The following is a 25,510-nucleotide window of genomic DNA, read 5'->3' as shown; positions in this document are numbered from 1 at the left end:
ATGACCAGGGGGAAAGCACCGAGATCAAGAACCTCCCCTTCCTGTCCTAGACCGTCGCCACAAGAGAATACTGTCTACGATTTCAGCTTAGCCTGGTAGGTTCCCTGGCGGCAGATGCCCGACGTTAAATCGAGCGCGCTAACATCATAAAACCCATCGCTGGAACGAGTCATATTCGAGCAGAAATACGGCCCTAGACTTGTTTTGTCGGGCTGGACATGCGGCGCAGTCAACTTGCGTGGAGCTAATTTGACGCGATCGATGTAGATCAAGCACTAACACTACCGTTGGTGCTGGGCTGCAAAGGTACACACCGTCTGCCGCCTATCCCGTCAGGTAAGAGTCAAGCCCCGAAGTAGACGTATCTGAAAAATACATTAAATGAGATTAAACCCAAGTCAAACATATAGAAAAGAAGCAAAATCAAGAATACGAGAGACAAGACAGATCCAGATACAGTAGACTCATGCCGAACCTCGTTTCCAGCTCCGGATTCAACAGTCGATAGTTCTGTAGGTCATTCCCTTTCGCCCACTTAGAACACGGTCTTCCAGAGGTAGATCGGTGGATCCAAAGGAATCGAAACGATAGGCAACAACATAATCACTTGACAGGTGCAAGGACCATTGGCTGATCCCTGAACTGGCGCGTTGATTTTACCGGTCATACAGCGGAGCAGAGAGTCAAGACTTGCGCGCGATGAGCCACCGAGCGAGGAAATGGGATATGAAGCTCCACTGCTCACTGGGAATAGGCATGCTAACCTCGAAGGGGGAAACAATCCGAACTGTCCGTACCGTATGCATCGGTGTTTACGGCGCCTAGAGGATTTGTAAAAGAAGCTAAACTCATTGGATCTGCAATCTCCGATGCAATTAGGCTCATCAGCAGACACGATCCGATATTCTCCACACATGCAGCTCATCTACACGCTTATTTTCCATATCTGTTCATTTCCATCTGCGGAGTTCTGGACGTTGGCCCGGCCAGTCGTATAGTATTCGCTTCCCGCGTTTCCGAGGATTTCTTTTCCAATATGTCACGGTTTGAAGTTCAACCTCAGGAGGGACTACGGGACAATTTCCTTCGTGTCTGAGATCGTCGTTTGCCCCCTCGATGGACCCTGCATAGCAAAGGATCGCTTCTACCTCAGGCTAGACCGAAGATTTTATATCTCATATTCAACACACCAACATACCAACGTACCTACATACTATACATCTCATTATAAGACCGTGCTCCGCAAATCTCCCGCCGCTCCATCCCCACCCCAACTCCCCAACTCCCGGACGTAGCCGGCGTAACTAGAAGTGGAGAAGAGACCTCCAATCCGCTCAAGAGCCAACCGGGATGTGCGTGATGAACCAGTCATTGACTTTTCGTGGCGCATACGCAGAGATCGCATTCCTCCCTACCGCCAACATAGAGATGAACACACTATACATCCAGACCCCCGGTAATCCCCCGTCCAGTGCCTCATGACCGGGCGAAGCGGGGACTCTCGGCTGCCGTTGGATGTGATGACCACCACTATCACACAAGTATGGAGTACTGTACCGCATCTACTCTGGATAGATACGATCTACCCACGCCACCGACCTCCGATCCTCCAAGGCCGAGTGTCTCCGGGGCCCCTGAATCGAAGAAGCTCAGACCTTGCCCGTTCTTGATCTGGTTCGAGTAACTCTATCTGCAGATCCGGCGCGCTCTGTGCTCTGTAGGGCTAACCAATGCTGTATGTCCACATGCACATGCACATGTACATGTACTGTACGCGGCAGGACTTCCCTCCCTGTCAGCCTTGCCCATGGGTCCCCGGATTTCGAGTGTCGGATTTCAGGTGACCGTCCTCTCATGCTGGTGACGCAGCGACTAGCGCGCTGCTTGCAGGGATCTCGCTCGAGCTGGCCAATCTTCCGATGAGCTCGGCCGATACGAACGCCGATGCGGCCACCGACGGCCCCGTTGTACCGTGCCGCGTCACGTTGCCTTCGCTTGTCGGCTATAAGCTAGTAGATCAATGGTCAATCTGTAGTTCGCAATTTGGCTCGGGTCGTAGTTCGTATTCTGGCACTCATTAGCTTTGCATTTATTTCGGATATAGTTGGGATACATGAATCATGTCTACCCTCGTATACTCCGAGTCCTGAACTCCGGTCTCCTTTTGGACGGGGGATGTGACACATCCAGATCCGCTGGATCTGGAGTTTAACTTTCCACTCGATCTTTTACTTCTGGGCATTTGCATTTCGGCACTGACACTGATATCTGTGCATATGCCATCCCCTTAGACTCTCCAAATGCCGCCGAAATAGGCAAGTGAAGGATAGTTTCGGCCTGGAAGGCTGGAAGGGATTTTCGGGGAGCCCGTTCTGATGGGATTGCTCTTGCTCCAAACTTACCGAGATAGGTTAATGAAGGATAGTTTCGGTGCCCAATATGACCTCTGTCATAACATTACCCGAAGACAGCCAATACAGGCGACTGAAGCCTCAACCTCCCAATATACTACGATTCCTCCAAATAATGAGGCTGTCGGGTTCGACACATTCGAGCCTCGACGGAGCGTACTTCGAATTATGCCAACGACAAATGCGAACACGACTCGCCCCTCGAGATCAAAAAACCCAAAGTGGGGAAAATACACTGGAATCTCGACGATATGAAGATCAATACCCATTACTGACGCTATTCAGAGCTAGTGGCCACCGACCAAAAAACAACAACCAAAAAACAAAACAAAACATACAGCCATGTTATATACATGGTAGAACCGGAAACAGCATGGTCCAGAATGACAAGTGAATTTGGCGTTTGGACAAGAAACCCGGTCAATAAGAAACATCCCCGCTAAACTACATTGCGGCACTGCAGCATCGCATCTCGACGCATTATAGTATGGCAGGGAAACCCGTTGATCGCCTACCCAATCCCGACCAGTGTTAGTTGTTGGATGATAACGTTGGCATGCACTGCTCGCCATCGATTATCGCTGCCAATTTCCCCTTTCGAGCTTAGCAGCGTCCACATCCCTGGTTGGTTCACCATGAGACGGCCGTAGTTGTGCAGCTGGTGCCTCGCGATACATGTCCCGTATAGCGGTCTGAACGTATCTATGGCTTTGATCGCCGACGCTGACTATTGCCTCTTTACCGCCGTCTGCTTGGTCAGGGATCTGATAGGGTAATTTGAGGTCAATCGGGCTTGAAGACATCACTGTGATGTCGATGGACGATCCTTGTTTGCGTGAATTTCCCTGGTAGGCCTGTCAACCCCATGTCTTTCCATCCCGCTCCTCGCCCTTTCTGCCCATCTCTATCTTTTCTCCCCAATTTAGCTTGGATGATTTGATCCCCGACCTGGCCACGCTGAGCAGGGCGTGGTATACCGGGATTGCGACAGATGGGCTTGTCTCATGGGTGTGTTGAGCTTTTTGACTTGCGTTGGGGATATCGCGGCAGATTGTGACAATAAATAACCCTCTCTTTGCCGGACCAACCGGTACCCCTGCAGAGCCGGCGTTCATCAAAGCGGTGCATCGGGGACCAGAGGTTAGACAGGCATCATTGGAAGTGAGTTAGTGACTTAGGGGGTTAGTTTGGGTGGATTCGCATGAACAGAGGATTGATTCGTTCATATCTCTTCAGTTTGTTCTGTTTTCTTTGATGCAATCTAGATTGGATCGTCCCAATTATAACGACTCTTGTTCATCTCTAACCCTCCCGTCGGGTCGATGAGAATAGCATCAACAATGAACAACTCGAAACACGCTGAAACGTAGTTATCTCTAGACCTGCCAGACCGGGCGATCTGGGCAAGGAGGTGTTTTCATGAACCGCAGCTGTTTTAAACTGCGGCGATCAGGGCGGTGCCCAAAGAACGCGAGTCAGAAGACCCGATGGCTTGATGTAGCGTTGGAATTTCTTCTCTATTGCCCTTTTTCGGCATGGCGCTGAGCCTCCAACGCCTTCTAGAAGGGCAGGAAAGGGCCCTGAGCGGAGATCCTTGCTGTCAATCGTGTTTCCACTTTTTTATTTTTTGGAAAGCATGCAAGGGCTGTTATCGCGGCTGTCCAATCTTAGAGGGCTGTGCATTCATTTGAATGAATCGAATACGAGGATAACTATTATTGAGTTTGGTATGAATTACTGCTTGACTCTCAGGTGGGATTCCACCGTCTCGGCGGATGATCGTATTATACTTTTGTGATCACCGACTCCAGGTGGGGTCCGCTTCCTGATCCTTGGTAATCAACCTAGAGCACCGTTTTCCGGAAAGAGAACTCTGTGCAAATGGGTAAATCGACAGCTCAACATTCGGGAGCGGGCATGTTGAATTGAAATACAGACCCTTGATATGGACTGTCCACCGAGTCGGCGGAGGGTGAAATATTCCACCTTTTGCGGAGTACTACGAAGTAATTTTGATAATCCGAAATTGAGATTTATGTGCATTCATGCTGACCCCCAGACTTGTAGATACCCACACATCTAACAGAGTGCTGACAGGAGCACTTGGGGGCGACCCCACAAATAAATAAAAAGAAAGATAAGCTCAATGAGTCGGCCTGAATGAACTCCTTTGATACAGCAGTCAACCACATGGACCTGCAGACGCAAGTCGCATTCTGTCAGCCCTCAAGGGGGAATTGCCACAGCACTTGTATAGCGCATTACAGTTCATGCAGTTCAACGCTCTCCAACTTTTCGGCAATTGATAGTCGTTCTGTATGGTCCGGGGTTCTCAAGAGATCCCCGACGAAGCCAACTTGCAGGGTCAAACAAAGGGAAATCGCATGGCCAAGCCCGACGAGGGTAGAAAACGTGGCCAGCCGTACCTGCGCACAACAGGGTAAGATGACATGGGCGTTGAGAGAATTATGGTTCATTACTAGGAAACACAGGGGTTAGATGGGCTCTCACCGCATTGTCGGGGCGACAAGTCCCTGCAGCTGTCATTCTTGAACCGCTTGAGCCCCCCGATCAAGACCCCGTCAAAGAAGATGCATGCCTCAGGTCATGGATCTGATCTGCGGAGGCGTTCTGTCTCCGCGATTCCCCCTGTCAACAAAGGAGTAGACAGACGCTAAACCTTAGTGGCGTAAGCGCGAGCCGCTGTTATGGATAGAATTGGATAGATGTGGTTGAGTACACCTTCCAAATGCTTCATGCGTTCATTGGGGCAAGCACAAACTGGAACCGTCATATAGATCGGCACTCCCGAGACCAAAGTCAAAAAGTAGAATCCTATGGAACGGGGCCCATGGGGGAAACCCTGTTGGACAAACTAGGGTATCGGAGGTCACGCTCCGATCCAAAGGAGCTTAGTCTGCCAAGACACCGACCAGACTCGACCGGATACATCAACCGGCCCCCGCCAATCACTCAGGTGGCGCGACAGTCTGAACCGACGCTCCCTTAGGATCTACTCGACTAAAGCCGAGATAGACGGGAAGTTTCTAGGGGAGGCATAAGTCTTCGTCCCCGGCATTGTAGGCTTCCAGGTTCCGAGCTACATGTAACTGTATTTCATTCTTGAGTTCCAAACCCAGAGCTCCCCGAATCCCTGGCTCTCAGATCTAGACTGTTTCCTATTTCTCGATGCCATTCCATGGTTGAGTTGAATCTATCTTGGATACTTTCGAGATCGATGGGTCCACCGAATGCTCGGCGGGGAAGTTGATAATGATCCCCCTCGTGCAGATGTCAGGCCATCCCAGAGACTGGAGAGTGGAGAGGTTTTGGTATTGTCATGCACTTAGTATCTAGGTAGTATAGCCGTTAAAATTCTTGCAGGGCTGAGCTTAAGCCCCCAAAGTTACCCGTGTCCATCCAATCTAATACACCGACGTTCTACTGTAGAATCCTTGAACACCGGAGCTCTTGTTGAGGCTGAATTCCAAATGCAAATGTAGGCGTGCTTCTTTCTGGAGTATTCCATATATATTCATAATTGCTTCCGTTGCACAGTGGCAGTTGGATATGCACAGAAAATAAGGAAAAATGGGGAAAAGGCAAATCCCAAAAAGGAAAACGAGAATGAACCAACCAGAGCTTCTATGACCGAGCTTGGATAGCAACACCCGACCCATCTAGCACCCCTTACCCCAGTATTCTCTCCTTCCCATTTCCATCTGTCCCAGGAAATCCCCGGGTATCATGCGACTGGAAAGTTTTTACGGTGCCATGGTCTGCGCCCCGCCAGTGGCATGGCCCAGAGCATACCATGTCTGATCCCATGTGGGCTTCAGGATATCCGGTGCACTGTCTACTTGTCCTCCATCTATTCTTGCGACCAGACCCTGTGCTCGCCAATTTTGGCACAAAGACAGCTGTTTGAGATGTTGCTGCGCACTGCACAAACGTGACCAGGGGATCTATAGATGAACTATGACCCATGGAAGGCGAATGGAAAATCTGCGTCTCAAGCCAATGAGAATAGAATGTTTTGACTAGGACAAAGAAGCTAATCTGCGACAAGAACTTCCAAGATTTAGAATTAAAAAAAAAAAAAAAAAAAGAATAGAAAAAATAATAATATCAAAAATAAAAATAAAGTCGGGTAAAAAAGAAACAAAATAAAATAAACCAGCGACCAGGCGAAATATATCGACACCAGACGTATTGTATTCCAGGCCTTCTTCTTGAGTCAGTTTCAGCCTCTGCTTCGCTGTTTGCATATCTGCTTCTCCCCTCTCCATCTTCGCCTCTCTTATTTAGTTCGAGACCCGCCCGTCTTCCAATCTTCAAGTCTATGGCTTTCTGTCTTCTACTTCTTTGACACTGCTCCACCGATCTCCCTCTTCATCCTGCTTATACATTCACACACTCTGACTATCCAATTGGGTTACGCTGTTTGTCTCACTTTCCGGCATCACTGCAGTTCTGTTTGAGACCCGCTCTTTCAGGAGTACCACATACGCAAAACCGCCCATCGTCAGGGTAGCACGACAGCATATCTTATTCTACTTCTCTTCCACTTCTTTCCTCTTTCTGGCATCCTTTTCTGGCTTTTCCTTGTCGCTGGATATCCAGTCTGCAACAGCTTCCAATCTCAATCTAGGGTCTCCCAGACCTCCACAACAATGAATTTGATAACACCTGTTCCCCCTTCACCTCCCCAGTCAACAGATGGGACCTCCCTTATAGAAGAGCCCTTCGATGGCCGCGGAGGTTACCCGCCTATGTACAGAGGCATGAACGTGGCTTCTAATGATTTCAACGGGACCATGGCCCATGGCATGGTGAGTCTATTATTCTATGTTGTTGACAAACTTGCTAATCTCCACAGCAATATGGCTCTCCTTCAACCTTCAACGCCAATACTTTCCCTCAAACTATTCCGCCTCAGATGGTAAGTCTTCTTCCCAGCAATACCCGGTTCGCCAAACTGATCCGATTTTGCAAAAGATGATGATTCCTGGTCCTCAGGTAAACACACCTCCTACAGGAGCAGATGAACAGTTTATGGGATTGCCCACTCCACCTCGCCGCCGTGCACCAGCAGGCAAGGCAAAACAACAACGGCGCAACCGTACCAGAAGCACTCTGTCTGAACCTGGCTTGAAGATTGAGGAGGCTATCAGCAAACTTACCGAAGACTATGATGTTCCAATCAAGGATATGGACGCGTGGGTTGCCCGACCTGCTGAGATTCGCAGGAAAGAAGCCAAGGCCAAGGGAAGGATCTCCCGGCCAATGAACTCCTTCATGCTCTATCGCTCGGCATACTCAGAACGAACCAAGAAGCTCGTCGGGGTGACCAACCATCAGGTCGTCTCCAGGATTGCGGGTCAAGGCTGGAAGTTGGAGCCGCATGATATCCGCAAAAAGTATGAAGACTTGGCCAAGCTTGAGCGCGATGCTCACGCCGCAACCCACCCGGAATACAAGTTCTCCCCAAACAAGCAAGGTCAGATTGTCAGCCGGCGAGATGAAGAATCTTCTCATTTACAATCTCACGTCCTCGAGGAGGGATTCTGCTCGGATTTTGAGAGTGAAGTTGGCTCAACAGTTTCCAGAATGACACCAGGGCCATCATTTGCACACTCCCGCAACCAGAGTTTTGAAGAGAGCTACTTCGACATTAGCCGGGATCCCTCACCATACGGAACCCCCGAGCACGGCATGTCCATGCCCAACTACATCAGCTCCTCCTGGTCCAACACAAGCCACCCCACTGGCCTGTCAATGCAGTCCAACTCATTCCATGGCATGACCCACATGGAGGAAGACCACTTCCGCGCAGCCAGCCCCCCAATCCAGCAGGACACCCAATACGGTTCCTCGCTCGCTGGTCTCCCCGGTGCCTCACATCACGAGCTGCTCCAGCCGCAATCTACGCACGCAGCCCCCCACATGGACCCGGCGCTGCTCGTGTACCCCAATGGCACTGAAGCTGTCGGGCTCCCCAACATGACCGGAGCTGCCTTCGCCTCTGGTATCTCATCATACCCAAACTGGGGCGAGGACACCACCACAAACTACTTCCCCGGCACAGCAGCCCCACCCATGACTGCCAGCCCGGCCCCATACCAAAACCCTCATATGGTCTCCGCCTACCTCCCCAGCATGCACAACACCGATGCTCGGGACCAAACATGGGACTTGCAACGCGAGCATCCTGGCATGACTGATACTATTCATAGCGAGTTTGATATATGGTGCGGCGAGGCCCCAGCCCAAAACTACTAAGCCCCATTGTTCTGCTCACTCCTTCTTTGGACAAGAGCTTTCATATGTCCACTCGCTCAACTGATTATGCTCATTGTTTCTTACTGCTGCACTCCTCGCTTAGAAGAGCATAAGAGCTGGCCATGCCGTTGGGCTGGACAACAAAAGCTTAGGTGGTATGGAGTTGGGCGTCTGAGTTTGAGCCTCAAGGAGGATTTCATTGCTTCGTCTTTTTCGACTTTCTTTTTCTCGTGTGTGCCATGTTACCTTGTTTGTCTCTTTGGGGAACTATCATGTTGATTTTTGTTGTTGATCGTTGATCAAGTACGAAACTGGGGGCCGTCTGGTTTTTAGTTTTAGATTTCTGATGTCGGAGAATGATGACAGGGTGGTAATCTGCTTTTTATCGCGAATTTGCTTTACTTGTCAAATATCCGTTCCAAGTTATTCCAAGAAACAAATCCTCAATAGAATAATCAAATAGATGGTGAAGTCAACACAACTCGTATACTTCGAGCCCAAAGGCCCGCTGTTCACCGCCCTCTCGGCCACCGCCTTCATCAGACCCCAAGCAACAAGTTCACTGACTCTGTTAAGACATTGCGTGGTGACACCTAGTTGAAACAGTCTCTCACACGAACCTGAACTCAGCCGATCATCATTTATCCTAATCCCATCTCCACCACCTCGGTTTCAAAAAGATAAATCTCGCTACAACCTCCGCACCCCTCCACCCTACCCCTCAACCACACCCAAGCTCCAACGCAACACCCACATATCCAATATGTCGATCCCAAACGAAGCTCTCCAGAAGGTGCGTGTCGAACGAAATACCCCTCAGCGTCCCTGTACAGAAGCAGGCCCACGATTGGATCAGGGGGCGCCGAGAATCGGTCTCAGCCTCTGATCTCATCTCGGAGACGCGCCAAAAATCCCAGCTCTTAAAATTGTACAATCCGTATAATCCGTGCAGAGGCGCTAACCAGTCTCACTACAGCTCCTCTCGGAGATCGAAAGTCGCGCTATCGCTTCGCAGCAACAAATCGGACTCACCAAGGCCCACATGACAGCCAAGCAGCGCGATATCCGTATGTTGCAGCTTACATCGAAGGAGTTGTCCGACTTGCCATCCGAGACAAAAGTATATGAGGGTGTTGGCAAGATGTAAGCTCCTGCTATTTCTGTTTTGCTGTGTTTTGTTTTGGGGTGGTTTTTTTTTTTTTTTTTTTTGTGACTTTTTTTCCTCTTCTTTCTTGATTGTCGATCTCGGGGTTCAAGACATTCACCCAATTGTGTCGCTTCTACTGATTATCTACTTGGATGTGAGACTGACGTTGAACCCTGCTCAGGTTTGTTAATGTCCCCATCGATACCATTAACAAGCGCCTTACACGCGAGAGCGGCGAGGCTGCCTCTGAGATTACGAATCTGGAGAAGAAGCTCCAGTACCATGAGACGACGCATCAGAAATCCCGGGAGAACCTTGAGCAGATCCTCAAGTCTGGAGGTCGGGCGTGAAGGGATATGATTGGATGATAAGAATGAAGGAAAACAGGTGTGATGCGCCTGATAGGAGCGCATATTATTAAGGGTATCTTTCTACCAGGGGCTTGGCGATTCCAATGGCCCCAAGCTGAAGGACGGTCGACAGGAGTGTCTGTTTGTCTTCTTGTCGGCCTACGACACCAAAAATGGAGATGGAGAAGATGTCATCTTGGGAATGGATACCCGGAGACATCTAGGGTACTGATGGCCGCCCTTCTATGTCCGGCTGGGCTGGTTCTACACATGTATACTTGAGCTGCAGGCTGTGACTTGGATACCCAGGAGTTTATTCTTTGATGCAATGTGTTTGATGAAAGAGGAGAGGTGTACTTGATATCCTATCTCTTTTACAATATCTAGATAGGCTATCTACCGAGTCTATCTTCAGATAATGTCTCCATATTTGTTCTATCATTGTCGATCTGATATCAAGATAATGTCGATCGACTGTAGGATGGCATACACGTTGAATGCTCATGTTTAGATCGGGACGCGATGTTGGCACATTCGACGCAAAGTCGTAAACATGATACTTGGACTCTATGCCCAAGTCTATGAAATAACTGTCCCACAGACAACAAAATAGCCTCACATTTGACATGTACTAGTTGCATCCTTAAAGCAGCACAGTGGGGCTGATAAGGTCTTATCAAAATGCAGCAACAATCAATGCAAGGAGAAATGTCAAAGAGCGCTCAATCAAGTTTTCAGATCACAGACGATATATTCGACATCAATACAAGCCATTAATACTTAACCCGGCCAGGACATGATAACCGAGCAAAAAAAAGAAATTACTCTGTACACCAATAATATAACCGAACCAAATACACAAAACATCATACTCTACCAACAAGATCATCTAGACAAACTCACGTATAACCAAATCCCTGCACTGAACGCCATTAACGTCATCCCCAAGTCACAAAAAGTAGGGCTACCGTCACCGGCCAAATGGAGTCCCACAACCCGTGCATATATTAAAAATGACGTACTTACACACACACACTCTCGCCTGGAATCCGGGAATGTTGTATGCACTGACACCGTGTGTGGTGTAACTGATTTATTTGTACGGAGTATTATTGTGGTGAGTTCTGTATGTATGGACTTGTATAGTGCATGGATAGTAAGGTAGTGGGTACACGGGATAAATTGTTAGTGTCTTTACCGTCTCCCTAGGAGGGGATCTGGTCTAGCACGAGATGTGAATGTGCCTAGGTAGCGTGGCGCGGTACTTTTTCTTGCCATGCCGGTACACAGAATGTCCATGTATACTGTACCACAGATCATTGAGCGGATTGTGGCTGACCTGTTGTTGGTATAAGGTGTGGATGTGTATGGTATGCTTGAGAAGTGAGACCTTAGTGAGATCTTTGTCTCGTCTACAGTATGTTCCCTGCCCGAGTTAGACTTGAAGAAGTCATTGATAGGGCTCTGTTGGGCACGAGGTGGCCATCATGTGCCCATGGGTCACTCACGGGAACACCCGACTAATCCACGGGTTCACATTCCATTCCATTCACATTCCAGATCTATATACTGCATCACTAGAATACTATCCAACTGAAGATGAAACAACCCCTTGGTGCCCGACCTATCCAGTAATTAGGCGCTTACGCCCTGTCGGGAGTCAAAGTCAGACTAGGAGCCAGACTAAGAGCCGGGGCGGCCAGGGCCAGGGTCGGCGCTTGGGTAGGAACGAGACGAAACACAACCCACGAACAGAACGCAAATCTAGATCTCTGGATCGTCCACACTATTCAAAGACGCGCGCGATAAGTTCATATTCTACTGGGCACCACTGGGCATTAGGATTTGAGATGCATTCTGAGTTGGGGGGCGGGCCTATTTTTGTAGGTGGGGTTTTGTAATTTGCGGTCTAGAAGGGGTGATAGGGCGTTGGAGTGGGCTTCAAGTGGGCCTCTATGATGATATCTTGTGGGAGAACCCTGGGAGAATGGGTGAAGGTGTGTGTAAGGAACAGTGAGAGACGGAGGGAAATCGGGTAATAGTAGGGGTAATAGAGTGAATGGCGAGGGAATAGGAATACGGTCGAGGGTATAGAATAGAACGGATTCGAAATCGAGGACATGTAAGATCCCTGAGGCTGAAATGCATATAGAGCTCAATAAATACCTGTTCTCCTGACTATTTCCCTCTTCTTTTCTTCCCAGCCCCTCCCCCGCCCGATAAGCCTCTCGTATAGACGCACTTTTGGCCCCTCTGCTCTAGTTGATTTTCTATTTTCTAACTTTCGATTTTCATCTCACCCTTACTCTTCTTTCATTTCCCTCTATATCGGACTACACCCCCCGGCCCCCTCCATCGGGCCCAATCTACACCCCCAACCAACAACCTCACAACCACCCAAAATGCCCGTGGATGTCTGGGACGACGAGTACACCTCCGAGGACTCGGAGTTCTCAGAGACAGACGTCTCCCTCCGACGCCCCGGACGACGAACCCACATCCGCCAACGCTCAACCTCACGCCACCATCACGCCCACCCAGAAGTGAAGACCTTTCTAGCACCAGCGCAACCAACACGAATGCACCGGTCGGCCTCAACAGGCGGCCGCAGACGCGAGCGCGACCCACCCCAAAACCCAACCGTAATGATCTTCAACGACCAAGCCCAACGCAGCGAGAACAAGCCTTCATCGCGCCGGGTCCAACACCGCGTCAGCGAGCACAACGGCAACCATTTCCACGACGAAGACATCCTGCAAGTCCCGCAAGCCCCGCCACCCCCAGCCCCAGCCGTGCAAGTGCCGGCCCACGCGCACCACCACTCCCGCGAGCGCAGCTACAGCAGCGTCTCGCGCGATGCCTCGCCGATGCATTTCCACCGTGACCATGAGCTAGTCGCTAACCAGCACTCGCTGGAGCGGAATGATATACGCCAGGATATGGATCTCTGGAAACATCAGCTGGAAATTGAGCGGTTGGAGAGGGAGCTTGCGCGCACGCATGAGCGCGCGCATAAGGAGCGACCTGCACCTGCACCGGTGCCGGCGCCGCAGCCGCAGCCGCAGATTGATCCGAGGGAGGCGTGGCGGCTGCATGAGGAGGAGGCTTATGAGGCTGAGATGAGGGATCGGTTGAGGAAGCTTGATCGCTATGAACGGAAGTATCGGGATGAGACTAGTCAGCGGGAGGCGGAGGAGAGGCTTAAGTTGAAGAGGTTTGAGGAGGCGCAGCGGGCTGCTGCTGAGGAGGAGGAGGTTAAGCATAAGCTGAAGGAGGAGAGGTTGAAGGAGATTGCGAGGTTGCAGGAGGAGAAGGAGGAGAGGAGTCGGCTTGTGCGGGAGGAGAAGTTGAAGGAGATTGCGAGGTTGCAGGAGGAGAAAGAGGAGAGAGATGAGCTTGTGAGGCAGATTAAGGAGGAGGAGGCTAGGCAGGCGAGGGAGGATGCGGAGAAGAGGGCTAAGGAGATGGCGATGAAGGCTGCTGCGGTTGAGGAGTGGAAGCTTGAGCAGGAGAGGATGAAGCAGAGGCAGAGGGAGGAGGCTGCGCGGAAGGACAAGGAGTTCCGTGATCGGCTGCGCATTGAGTTTGGGTATACTGAGGAGGAGATTGAGGCTATTCTCAAGAAGAAGAACAAGGAGGAGAAGAAGGAGAAGAAGGAAGAGAAGAAAGAGGACAAAAAGGAAGAGAAGAAGGAGGAGAAGGAGAAGGCTACTTGGATCAAGGTATGCATCTTCCAACCTCTACTTGGGGATTTGACTAATTGTCTATCAGGTTCATCGCAAGCACTTGCTGCCGGAGACCTTGCTCGCTTACGGACTGCCCTGGGACTGGGACGAGGTAAGAGAAATATCAATTGTATCCGTCACAATATAATAACCCTCAGCAGCACGATTCCGAATACATCATCATCAAAAAATGGATCAACGAGGACCTTCAAGAGGAGCTCTTTGCTCACACTATCCGCATCCGTCACCAGAAGGAGAACCAAAGAGTCATCGCTCAGACCTCCCACTCGATGACTGAACTGAGAGTCAACGACCGCAACAAGGACAAGATGTTCCTCGTTCGGAAAAAGAGCCCTAAGGGCCGACTGCGCGTCTTCGCATGAGTGTCCATTTAGAGTTTGATACGATTGATGCTTGTTGATTTACGCACTGTCTTGCCTCTGTGTTTTTGGGATTTGGCTTGATCACGATTGATGCGATTGCTTGTGGTTGAAATTATTTTGCGTTGCGCTTTGTTTCTATTTCTGGTCATGTTTCTTTTCTTACGTCACAGAACATGTGGTAGTACAGTAACGCGACATGAGCTTATGACTCGGTTTTTTCCCGTCTTTTCTTCTCTCTGTCAGTCTCACTTATCGCTGCTCAATTCTATGTATCCGGTCAACCTTGCCTGTCAATAAACAGTTTGGTGACGTTCTCGGGTTTTATACAAGTAGAAGTTGAGCACAGTAGCAACTGGGAACTCCCCAATATGAATGCAACATTGAAGGCTTCAAGTGGAGTCGGAGAATTGATAAACAACATGCAAAGCAGTCCATCAATCTCCATCTCTAGAATTCCCATTGGACTAAGCCTAATGCAAGGCATGCACATGCGCATCCGGGCACGGACGCAGACCAGTGCTTTCGATTCTAGGCTATTATACAAAAAGTGGGATGAGTATGTATACAGGAGAAGTAAATATAAGGACAGACAAAACACAAGCCTAAAGACCCATCTTGTGATTCCTCTCCAGACGCTTCTCAGCGCGCAGGATAAGCTCCTCATAGACGGTCCAGGCAAGCGCCGAGCTAATCGCTTTGCGGGCCATGCGGAGACCGAGGCCACCAAAGAGACTGCGCATGCCATCTTCCTGCAGCATCAGCCGCGTGGCATGCACCATGTTGCCATATTTGGCTGGCATTAACTGCAGGCGGGTTTTGACAGCGTCGAAGGGGTTGGTGATGGCGGTTGCCATACCGGCGGCTGCTGCACCGGAGGCGAAGTTGATTGAGGAGGAGGACACCGTTGTGGTTGGTGTCTCATTGTTGGTGGATTTGTTGGCCATCACGGAGAAGCGGCGCTTGAGTTGTTCGTAGAATAGGACGTAGAGGCCTGCATATGGGGCGTCACGGGCGGCTGTAGCGCCAAATCCTGCGAATAGGCCCCGTAGACCTTCCGTTCGGACAATATCTCGTCCTGCGCCTAGTAAACTCCGGTATGCGTAGTAGTCGGATTCATAGCGAACTTTGAGGACAGTCACGGGCATCATTACAAAGCCTGCGGCTACTCTTGCAACAGCTCCGGTGGCTAGATTTGCTGTATTTGAGAGTTTAGGAAGAACGGAGGAGGATTTGGCGGAGTTTGCGGGACTGGCCAGGGCCATTGGGTTGGTCTGCGCTACGGCTTGGCGCAGTGCGTTGAGACTGGTGAAGTAGAGGGCGGACCCGAAGCCTGTCCGGAGGGCTGAGGGGAGTGTACCACGCCATAGTCCACGAATTGGGTTTGGAGAGGAGATAATTGCTTTCAGGGTTGGAAGGAGGGAGGCACCCTGGGATTGCTGGACTCGAGTTTTGAGCAGATCGGCGGGTTGGAGGAGGATGGAAGAGGTGAGCCCAGAGCAAAGTCCTGCGGCAAAGTGGAATGGAGTTTTGGATGCTGCAACAATACACAGTTAGCAGGAGAAGCCATTGAGATTTGACCGAGGCATACTTGTTGAGGGGCTGGTTTTCACCTGCGGCACTGCTACCGCGCCGTTGTTCGACATTGTGCAGGAGCCACAAACGACCCGTAGTAGTTTAACAGCAGCGATGATTAGGCTGAGGATAGGGGATTCGATGCCAGATCGAAGGTGCGAGTCGTGTATGCGAGGCGGGATGGTGATAGCCGGATGCGTAAAAAATTCTCAAAACAGCAAGAGCAAAACAGCGAAGAATTCCCCAGACCACAATCGTCACAGTCAGATAATAGCCTGCATTCCACCTGGGAATGACTTGGAGGGAAAAATACGAAGCAATTGTTGTGAACCTCGGAAAAAAGAGGCTCGGAGTGAAGTCATCGGGATCTGCAACTGATAAGCCTCACCGCCGCATTCACCGCTGCCGTTTGCTATACAGAAGTACATAACGCTAACTAAACAGAGATGCCCTTATGCACTTGCAAATGCATGAAATTGAGTGGCACAACCAAATTGCATAACTGATTGTTATATAACATGCCACCGTCCACTTAAATTAGGCACCAATGTTCAGACATGCGGCTAGATCTATGTCTGTCTATCCTTGTGCCTATGCCTATGTCTATGTTTATAGTCCTGCATATAGCATAACAATAGATATCAATCGCAAGATAAACAAAACACAAGTAAAACGAAAACAAACAACATAAAACAACAAAAAAAGAAAAAGAGAAACGCCGCAAACAGCCCCGGCATGGCGCGGACTCGGGCAACCAATCAGTTAGCGCCAATTTGGGGGGTGATAATCGACGTCATGTCTTGTTTTCCCTTCAACCTCACTTTTCCCCCAAATACCAACTGAGACAGGCCTGATAACCCTGATGGCTCGGTATCTACCTCATTTCCCATATCCTCCTGCAAAGGATGGGTACTGGGAGCCTGTTACCTCCACCTTGAACTGGTGCGAAGAGGTAAGTTATGCGATAGATGGCGGGACACCGATGAGCCATAGCTAACAAATACTCCCAGGACTACTATGCTACCGAATACTCCGCTGAGATTGTCAACACCCTCACAAATCTGATGTTCATGTGGCTTGGATTCAAGGGCATCCGCAGCTGTATTCGCAATGGACATGACCAGATCTTCATCGTCTCGCTGCTAGGCTACCTAGTAGTCGGCACAGGAAGCTTCCTCTTCCATTCAACCCTGAAATGCAAGTTCCCCACAGCCCAAGAATTTAAGTCAAACCGCGACAATTATAAGGCAGGGCATACATCAAAGAACCAAGCTAACCAGCCCCATCAGACCCTATGCAACTAGTCGACGAGCTCTCCATGATATACACGACCTGTCTCATGGTCTACGCCTCATTTTCCTACTCGCGCTCAGTAATCCTCCGAGTCTGGCTCGCCCTTTCCCTAACCGGCCTTGCCATCTTCATCACTCTATACTACCACTACCTCCAAGACCCAGTCTTCCACCAGAATGCCTACGCCCTATTAACGATCGTCGTGGTGTTCCGGAGTATGCACACCATGGAAGTAACCCTCCGACCAAAGTGGCGCCACTCAACTGAGGAAGACCGCCTAGAGCGTCAGATGAAGGGTCTCCCTGTGCCTACCAAGGAGCGCCAGCACTACGAGAACGTGCGCGATCAGAAGACCCTCAATACCATGTGGTTCATGGTTTGCTATGGACTGGTCATGTTCCTAGGCGGTTTCGCAATCTGGAACTTGGATAATCTTTTCTGCTCTCAGGTTCGGCGGCTGCGTCACCAGGTTGGCTTGCCTTGGGGTCTTATCTTGGAGGGTCACGGTTGGTGGTATGTTTTAGCTTACACTTTTATTGTCCTCGTAGACTGGCATCATCGGGCATCCCGCTAATGACTTTCATACAGGCACGTCATGACTGGACTAGGCGCTTATCTCTATATCATCTGGGGCATCTGGCTCCGCCATTGTCTTAACGGCCGCCAGGACGAATACCAACTGCGCTGGGCGCGCTTCTGGCATATTCCCGAAGTGGTCCGCACCGCTGACACTATCACCCAGGACAAAAAGTCAATCTGAAAAGGCCCAGATTTTTTTCAGTGTCTCCCCCTCTCCTGCTTTCCCGTCGGTGTATTTGGCTCACTTCAGCGCCTATGCCTGGGAGCGATATACCACAATTTTGCAAATGAACATGAACTAGATACCACGCTCCTTCCTGTCTATCTCAATCCCTTTTGCTGTGAGACTCGGGGCACTTTTTGATCGTTTCAATTCTTGGCGTTCTCGATTCGTCCCTGAGACGGAAGTTTCCTTTTTTTTTTTTTTTTTTTTTTTTTGCTTTCGCTTTTGGTGCTTAGAAATACATTGTTAACTGAGGCGTGATGGGGTCGTTGCTATATATGGGAGTCGGGTTGGACTTGGGGAGTTTTCATTCAGTGTCATTCGTAGGATATGAAGTGCAATAGAAAATGTCTCACGATCCACATCCTGGTTTCAAGTTCTAGATGAGGTATGTACGTGGGTGCTAGTGTAGATGAAGATGTGGCATACTCCGCCGTATCATGCATGCATGGTCCAGTCCAACCCGGGGTATGAAGGCAAGAAAATATCAGGAGAATAAGCAGAGAAGAAGAGCAAGCGTCACAGGCTCATGATGTTTCCCCCCTTAAAGCTTCGCCTCAACCTTCTTAGCCCTCCGAACAGGGGCAGGGACCCTGTCCAACCACTCTTTATCAACAGTAACCTTCTCAATCTTGGACTTCCGCTCCCAACCGGCCCGGAACTGCTCCTCCTCATCTCTCCAGCGTCCCAACTCAGGAGCAAGCCAAGCAACAGCAGCATCAGCACACTCATCCACAGCTTCTTGAGCAAGCAAATGCCCAAACTCCTCCAGGAAAACATCCCTAACCCGCCCAGCTGCAACACCTCCACTGCCCCCAAGCCCAGTGCCCGTGTTAGCCAACTTATCAGCCCGCATAGGTGGCAGACACATATCACTTTTCCCGGCGAAGATGTAAAGTACACTCGGACGCAGATGCGGGAGTTGAGCGAAGATCCGCGCAGGCTCGGGTCTGTAGAATGGATATGTGTCTGGATGGTCGGCGTCCAGATCTGGGTGTGTGACGCGGTTGACGGGGTCTGGGCTGCCTGGGATGTGGGTGTAATTGGGGCGGGAGAAGGTGAAGACTTCTTGATGCAGGGGTGTGCGGAGGGTTACGGGAGGATTGGATTTGTCTGCGTTTGGGGGCAGTGGGTGGATTGCTGTTGGGAGATCCCGGAGACCATATTTTACCCAGCGGTCCAGCACGCGTGGGTTCCAGGTTTTGTAGAAGGGGCTTCGTTGGAAGCTTTCTAGTGCTGCTTGGCGGGAGGGCCAGATCTCGCGCCGGTGCGTGGATAGTTGGGTTGTTTTGGCTATTTCGCGCTTGCTCTTGAGCAGGCTTAGGCCGTCTAGTTGGGTTGTTTGGCGTTGGATCACTGGGTCTAGGAGGACTAGGGTGTGGATGAGACGGGGGTGCATTAGGCAGAGTTGCGTGCTGGGGTTTGATTAGTTATATATTGCGCTGGTTTAAAATGCTGGGTTGGACTTACAGATGAGCACCGCCCATGCTGTGTCCAATGCCGACGATGGGCCGGGGCATTTCTGCCCTCTTGACATTGACCAGATGGAGCAGATCGCGCGGGTGATCGAACCAGCTAGCTGCGGTCTAATAAGCATGAGAGTCTTCGTGCCATATGGAGTCAGGTCGCATACGATCATTTCCCAGCGTGTCTTCATTGATCACACTGCTCTCGCCTTCTTGCGCGACATCAGCCATCCAGATACTGCGAATGCGGAAACCATTCTGCTGCGACCGCGCGTGGATTTCCTCCCAGAGAGGTTCATACAGCTCCTGAGAAAATGGTTAGTACATCATCAACCGACATTTTCGCATATTACAATGCGACGCGCAGCTCCGGGAGCGGGTCGGAGCTGGACCTCGGCATTTTGTTCCACACCTTGGGGAAGCCATTCGCGTGCGCAGCGAGGATGGTCACGTCGCCTGGTCTCGGGTTGGGATTATCGAGGGGAATGTATTGTTTCACGGCTAGTTGCAGGGATTCTTCCTGTTCGTTGGCTGTGGCGCCGGGGTATTCCCTGATGTGTTGACTTGGTATGACATGTTCGACGATGCGGAAGGGGGAGGACATGGTGGACAATGTCCGAGAGTGAAGAGAGAGACAGAGACAGAGACAGCGAGGCGTATACTCTGTAAGTTCCCAGAAGTATGGGGATTTGGTTCAATAAATTTCCGGGAGAGAGGCCGCGGTCTTTTTGCGGGGAGCCGAGGATCTTGGGAGTTTGCGCTACTCAACTGCCGATTCACCAGAGTTATGGACTGCAGTAATCAGCTTTCAATACAGACTATTGGTATTTGCCATGCTCTTAGTATTTGTTCTTCTATATTTAGTTATTCAATTCATTATTACCCTTTTTCTGAAATGGTGGGTATCAGGACATCTACAACCAACACGTTACTACTGTATAAGGAGTACGTTCAGTATGAAAAGCCATTACTTATTCGCGCTGCGCTAATTCATCTGAATCTGAAAAAAAAAAAGATACTGCCGCTGTTCGTGAGATGATTTTCCGAAGCAAGAAATGCAAGATTCTATATATTACTCGGCACTGAGAGCAAGGCATGCATCCACGGCGAGACCAACCCTGTCATGGGTTAACTTAGATCTAACGGGATGTTCCTGAGGTGCAAGTAGAGCACTTACCTGCCCTGTTTGATCTTAACGACATCGTCGATGACATCCTTGTCCAGGTTGGGGAACATGTTGGACAGCGTCTCGACAACATTATTATGTTCTTTGCGCTGGATACGGCGCGCTTCGGCATCCTCGGCGCTAGCCTGGCGGGCTGCCGCGTCCTGGGCATCGAGCACACGGGTTAAGTTCTTTTTAGCAGATGCTCCGCTGCCGTGGCGGATAGGGCCGGAGCGCTCGTCGCCGGACCGACGGCGTTCCTCGCTGCTTGTGCGCGGGGGTTGGTAGACGTTAGGGGTGAGTCGGGGTGGAGCGACTCCAGGCTGAGGGGTGGGAACGGGTTGAGGTCGGTCTTGGGCTGAAGGGCCGGCATCACCGTCATCGGAGAAGATGCGACCGATTGTGGAGAGAGGCTTTTGAATGGTGCGGAGTAATCCTGCGACGGGGGCGGAAGTGTCGTCGTCGCTACTGAACTGGGGGGCGTCTTTGCGGCTTGGGCCGGCTTGAGGTTGGGAGGGGGGTTGGGTTGAGGCTTTTTCTTGTAAGGTTTCTGATTCACGGTTTTGTTCTGCGATGGCAGAGACTGCAGCCTCGACGTTGGTTTCGAATTCTTCGTCTCTAACGGTAAGACTGGTGCGGTCGAGTGTCTCGATGAATTGGATGGCTCCAGACTGGAACAAGTCAGCTTGATAGGCCGTATAGCAGACCAAAGTGGTCTATATGGGGTGAAGACATACTAAAGACGACAGGTAGTATCCTGCTTCCCCGCCGAGTTTGTCTTGGTTGCGGAAACGTAGAATGTATTGGATGTTGGAGACGAGATGATCCGGGTTTGCATGCAAAACAACATAGATCAAGAGAGGGATGAAAGAGTCGGCGGATGTATCGGCCTTTTTAGTATTCTTCAAAAGACCAAAGATGACCTTACAGCAATTCAGGATGCAGATCACCTTATCTCGGGGAGCCCGGTAGCCGTTAATTTTTGATAATTCTATGAAGCAAGTCAGATAAGCCTGGAGAATTCAAGATGTATACATACCTTGCTGCGCTAAATTCAAGAAGCGACGTCCACCGCCGCTCACAGGTGGAATATCGAGATGTGTTTCACTTACCCACCCATAGATGCGAATCTTCTGGGCCAGGATATCATCTCGTTCGATGTCCTCTTGGTGCTGGCCTCGACGCCAGGGCCCATGAAGCCGCTCAAGCTCTCTCCGTCGGCTCCGGCTTGCGCTTCTGGGTATTGTTGGGGGGCCGGGATGGCTGGCGCGAAAGTCTGGGAGTACAAACGGTTCATAACAAGCTTCTCCATGCCTTCTTTGGCGTTGTCGAACTCGCTATCTGACACATCCCGCCATATTTCGCATACCGCCATTTTATTCGTAATAAATGTCAAGAAATCACTGATAATTTTGACCTGTTCATGGACCATCCATTGCTTCTTTCCAAACTCCATAAGGAATGAGCGTAAGAACTTAGCCACCGGGTCGGCAGTACGGTGACGCAGTTGTTCGAGGAACCGGTGGAAGTCAAAGGGCTTGTCTGATTCAGGTTCCGGCATCGGTGGAACGGTGGAGGTAGACGACCGCCGAGTTGACATCGACTCGTCATGAGCAACAGACTTGTGGGATACTTTGGGTAATGCCTGGCTCTCTGGCGATGTACCTATAGGAGAAGTTGCAGATTCAGCCTGGGGCGCAGGATCAAGACTCGACTTGCGCGGCGGGAAATAGCCGGGACCGCGGAACTGATCAGCAAGTTCGAGTCGCGGAGACATAATTTCTTGTTGGTCGAAGCTTCGCGCGGGGTCTTGGAATTGCCCCATAATATTTTGAATCTCTGGCTGAGAATCATTATCCTCTCGAGCTTCTTCGCCTTGACCAGCCTGATTTGTCTCTGTATCATTCCGGCCAGGCACATCTGGGAGCTCTTTCTCGGGACCGGCGGAGCTTGTATCGATAGGCGGAAGTGTTCGCGCAGGAGCCGCGGAGGCTGAGTTGAGGTAAACATCGTCTTTTTCGGGAGGAGTAGGTGGAGGAGGAGCATTCGCGCTGGGTGACTGGTCTGGCACCGTATTTCCTGAGATCGACAGGCTTTCCATCTGCCCCGCAAGTGGCTCTTGATCAAGTAGTGATGAGGGCTGGGGAGCTGTTGTCGAAGATTTCGGAGCGGAATCGGAGGGGTCAACTAATACCAGTGGCTCTTTTGCCTTTTCATGACCCATTTCGCCGGTTTGGTTGTTATCTGGCTTCGAGGTTTCCTCCTGTGTTTGGGCGGAGAGATCGGTCAAAGTAGCGGCTACGGGCGTCTCAACATCTTCGTTATTATGGAGGTCCCTCGTCTCGGGGGGCTGAGACATCGAGAGGTCTGAGGCCGACATCTGTGGTCTTCATGTGCGCCAGGGCAAAAAAGGGGTGTGTTTCAGGGGCTTTTAAAGACGACGAACATGCGCTATCATGAGGCTCATGTTGATGCGCGGATCATCATTCAACCGATTTGCGCCTGGGATGTCAGGTGTCAACTCCACGTGTTGATATGTAAATGACGGCGATGCAGGTTCTTCTTTGAGAAAATTAGCTCCGGATAATACTCTGTGTCCTGTATATTGTCCAATGAACCAGCTATACATTTTGGAGGTTGAGAGGAATGACTAAGTTGCGGCCTGAGGCAACAAGCCATAAAAAGCAGTCCATCCCCAACTCCAAACAATGATCCTTCCTCGCCCTGTCACCACAATGTGTGGGATTTTCTTTTCGTTGAGCCCATCAAGCTTGACGCCACCAACACAGGAGACTTGCGATCTGCTCAAACAGCGAGGGCCAGACAGCTACAAAACTCACACGTTACAAAAAGATATCAAGGCTCAGGATGGGTCAGCTCCACCCCTTTCCTATTATCTTACCTTCACGTCGACAGTCCTTTCATTGAGAGGTGACCATGTGTACACTCAGCCAATCGTAGACCCCACCACCCAGTCTGTGCTCTGCTGGAACGGAGAAGCCTGGAAGATCAGTGGGGAGCGCGTCCAAGGAAACGATACAGAGCGCGTGTTCAACTTATTTCTGCAGGCAGTTCAATGTGAATCCAGCGATGCTATCGAACGAATGGCTGCAGCTATTGGAAGTCTTTCTGGGCCATTCGCCTTTGTGTTCTACGATGCAGTTCACTCAAGACTCTTCTACAGCAGGGATTGCCTGGGAAGAAGATCCCTTCTCGAGGGGATTGATGAACATGGCAACCTGAAGATCTGCAGCATTTGCGATAGCTCATCAATTTCTTGCTTCAAGGAGGTGGGAACGGAAGGCGTTTATACGATTAATCTCGAACGCACTGAAGATTCTCCGGTTTCTCCCACGGAGTTGTGCCATATTCAGACCTTGCCGTGGAGCTCAGATGCTTCATCAGTTGCAGGTCATATTGTACGTGTCCATAATTGACATAAAGGTGCAACAACTGACGGGATACAGAGAAAACCAATTTCTCCAATGAACACATCTCTGCCCACAGAGCAGCCCCCTGCACTGACAACAGACTCTCCATTCGTCGAGGAGCTTGATTCAATGCTACGCCAGTCCCTGGAGCTGAGGATACAGAACGTGCCAGAGCCACCAAACTACCTTCCAGGCAAGACCGCGAAAACCGCGGTCCTTTTCTCCGGTGGCCTGGACTGCACACTCCTCGCAAGACTCTCTCACGACATCATTCCCCTCGAAGAGCCAATTGACCTCCTCAATGTGGCATTTGAAAACCCTAGGGTGGCAGCTGCTGCAAAAGCCACCCCACAAAACTCGTCATCACCATCACTCTCAATCTACGAAAACTGCCCAGACCGAATGACCGGCCGTTCGGCACATATTGAACTCCAAAAAACATGTCCTGGGCGTACCTGGCGATTCATTGCCATTGATATCCCCTATTCTGAAACTCTCCAACACCGCGAGCAAGTAAAGCGCCTAATGAGACCCCACAACACCGAAATGGACCAATCCATCGCATGTGCCTTGTACTTCGCATCTCGTGGGCAAGGAACAAGCCAAACCAGCTCAGCCGACCCGCAGTCACAACCATTACCTTACACAACATCCGCACGCGTTCTCCTCTCGGGCCTCGGGGCAGATGAGCTCTTCGCAGGCTATGGCCGTCATGGTGTTGCTTTCACCCGCGGCGGATTCCAAGACCTCATCGCCGAGATCAACCTTGACGTCAGCCGTCTTGGCTCGAGGAATCTCGGCCGCGATGACCGCGTCCTCTCTCACTGGGGTCGGGAAACTCGATTTCCGTATCTGGACGAAGAGTTCGTGGCGTGGGTGTCGCAAGCCCCGGTGTGGGTAAAATGCGGTTTTGGACTTCCTAAGACTGAGGCGACAGCTGATATCGATTCTGAGAAATTGGCGTTGCGGCTTGTTGCCCTTCGGCTAGGCTTGTCAAAGGTTTCTCGTGAGAAGAAGAGAGCTATTCAGTTTGGGGCGAGGACGGCGAAGATGGAAACGGGCAGATCGAAAGGCACGGATGCCTTGAGCTGAATTGCACCTGCCTTGTCTATTCTCTTTCCCAGTCCTACCCTCTCACTCCCTCTCTCCCTTCCACACCCTTAGCTACCTCCTTGAATCCCTTTTCCTTTTTCCTTTTCTATCTCTTTTCTCCTACTCTCTTCTCCCATCTCCCTCTCTTCTGCAATCTCTTCCTTTTCTTCTCCGCATGACCCTCAACGCCATGAACCACCTTTGATGATGACACAACATAGAAACAGATACTTCCGAAATGAACTCAACACCCCCACCCACAACACCTCAACTCAAAAGAAGTTCACAAACGCCCACATCCCCATCTCACAACCCACAAAGCACGCCACACCAGAAACACAAACGCCTCATATCCCCCTCACTCTGCTCTCTCTGTCCTTTTTTGTTCAGC

At 50.6% G+C, this 25,510-nt stretch overlaps 8 protein-coding genes across 8 annotated transcripts; 5 read left to right on the top strand and 3 right to left on the bottom strand.

Moving 5' to 3' along the window:
• Positions 1-7,084: 7,084 nt before the first annotated feature.
• On the top strand, positions 7,085-8,693 carry N7508_007864 (HMG-box domain-containing protein; the record flags this gene model as incomplete). Its single annotated transcript, XM_058465928.1, has 3 exons — positions 7,085-7,243; positions 7,291-7,353; positions 7,410-8,693. 3 exons carry the CDS (start codon positions 7,085-7,087, stop codon positions 8,691-8,693), a joined length of 1,506 nt encoding a protein of 501 aa, XP_058317256.1.
• A 763-nt stretch (positions 8,694-9,456) lies between these two features.
• On the top strand, positions 9,457-10,190 carry N7508_007863 (putative prefoldin subunit 1; the record flags this gene model as incomplete). The annotated part of the gene is made up of 3 exons (XM_058465927.1): positions 9,457-9,486; positions 9,670-9,836; positions 10,022-10,190. 3 exons carry the CDS (start codon positions 9,457-9,459, stop codon positions 10,188-10,190), a joined length of 366 nt encoding a protein of 121 aa, XP_058317255.1.
• A 2,402-nt stretch (positions 10,191-12,592) lies between these two features.
• Positions 12,593-14,298, top strand: N7508_007862 (uncharacterized protein; the record flags this gene model as incomplete). Its single annotated transcript, XM_058465926.1, has 3 exons — positions 12,593-13,912; positions 13,962-14,027; positions 14,077-14,298. The coding sequence occupies 3 exons, from the start codon at positions 12,593-12,595 to the stop codon at positions 14,296-14,298; spliced, it is 1,608 nt and encodes a 535-aa protein (XP_058317254.1).
• Positions 14,299-14,900: 602 nt separating this feature from the next.
• Positions 14,901-15,941, bottom strand: N7508_007861 (putative mitochondrial carrier protein; the record flags this gene model as incomplete). The annotated part of the gene is made up of 2 exons (XM_058465925.1): positions 14,901-15,832; positions 15,887-15,941. 2 exons carry the CDS (start codon positions 15,939-15,941, stop codon positions 14,901-14,903), a joined length of 987 nt encoding a protein of 328 aa, XP_058317253.1.
• A 791-nt stretch (positions 15,942-16,732) lies between these two features.
• Positions 16,733-17,923, top strand: N7508_007860 (ceramidase; the record flags this gene model as incomplete). Its single annotated transcript, XM_058465924.1, has 4 exons — positions 16,733-16,822; positions 16,881-17,067; positions 17,160-17,676; positions 17,752-17,923. The coding sequence occupies 4 exons, from the start codon at positions 16,733-16,735 to the stop codon at positions 17,921-17,923; spliced, it is 966 nt and encodes a 321-aa protein (XP_058317252.1).
• A 586-nt stretch (positions 17,924-18,509) lies between these two features.
• N7508_007859 (putative toxin biosynthesis protein) lies at positions 18,510-20,035 on the bottom strand (the record flags this gene model as incomplete). The annotated part of the gene is made up of 4 exons (XM_058465923.1): positions 18,510-19,380; positions 19,436-19,544; positions 19,599-19,737; positions 19,844-20,035. 4 exons carry the CDS (start codon positions 20,033-20,035, stop codon positions 18,510-18,512), a joined length of 1,311 nt encoding a protein of 436 aa, XP_058317251.1.
• Positions 20,036-20,503: 468 nt separating this feature from the next.
• N7508_007858 (guanine nucleotide exchange factor VPS9) lies at positions 20,504-22,976 on the bottom strand (the record flags this gene model as incomplete). Its single annotated transcript, XM_058465922.1, has 5 exons — positions 20,504-20,549; positions 20,609-21,267; positions 21,334-21,587; positions 21,636-21,644; positions 21,713-22,976. The coding sequence occupies 5 exons, from the start codon at positions 22,974-22,976 to the stop codon at positions 20,504-20,506; spliced, it is 2,232 nt and encodes a 743-aa protein (XP_058317250.1).
• A 328-nt stretch (positions 22,977-23,304) lies between these two features.
• On the top strand, positions 23,305-25,119 carry N7508_007857 (asparagine synthetase domain-containing protein; the record flags this gene model as incomplete). Its single annotated transcript, XM_058465921.1, has 2 exons — positions 23,305-24,015; positions 24,064-25,119. 2 exons carry the CDS (start codon positions 23,305-23,307, stop codon positions 25,117-25,119), a joined length of 1,767 nt encoding a protein of 588 aa, XP_058317249.1.
• Positions 25,120-25,510: the final 391 nt, after the last annotated feature.

The sequence above is a fragment of the Penicillium antarcticum genome (assembly GCF_028974205.1).
Source record: "Penicillium antarcticum strain IBT 31339 chromosome Unknown utg000008l_segment0_segment0, whole genome shotgun sequence".
In the NCBI taxonomy this organism is placed as follows: Eukaryota; Fungi; Ascomycota; class Eurotiomycetes; order Eurotiales; family Aspergillaceae; genus Penicillium; species Penicillium antarcticum.
The sequence above is the reverse complement of the archived record's forward strand: the minus strand, read 5'-3'. Positions and strand labels throughout refer to the sequence as shown.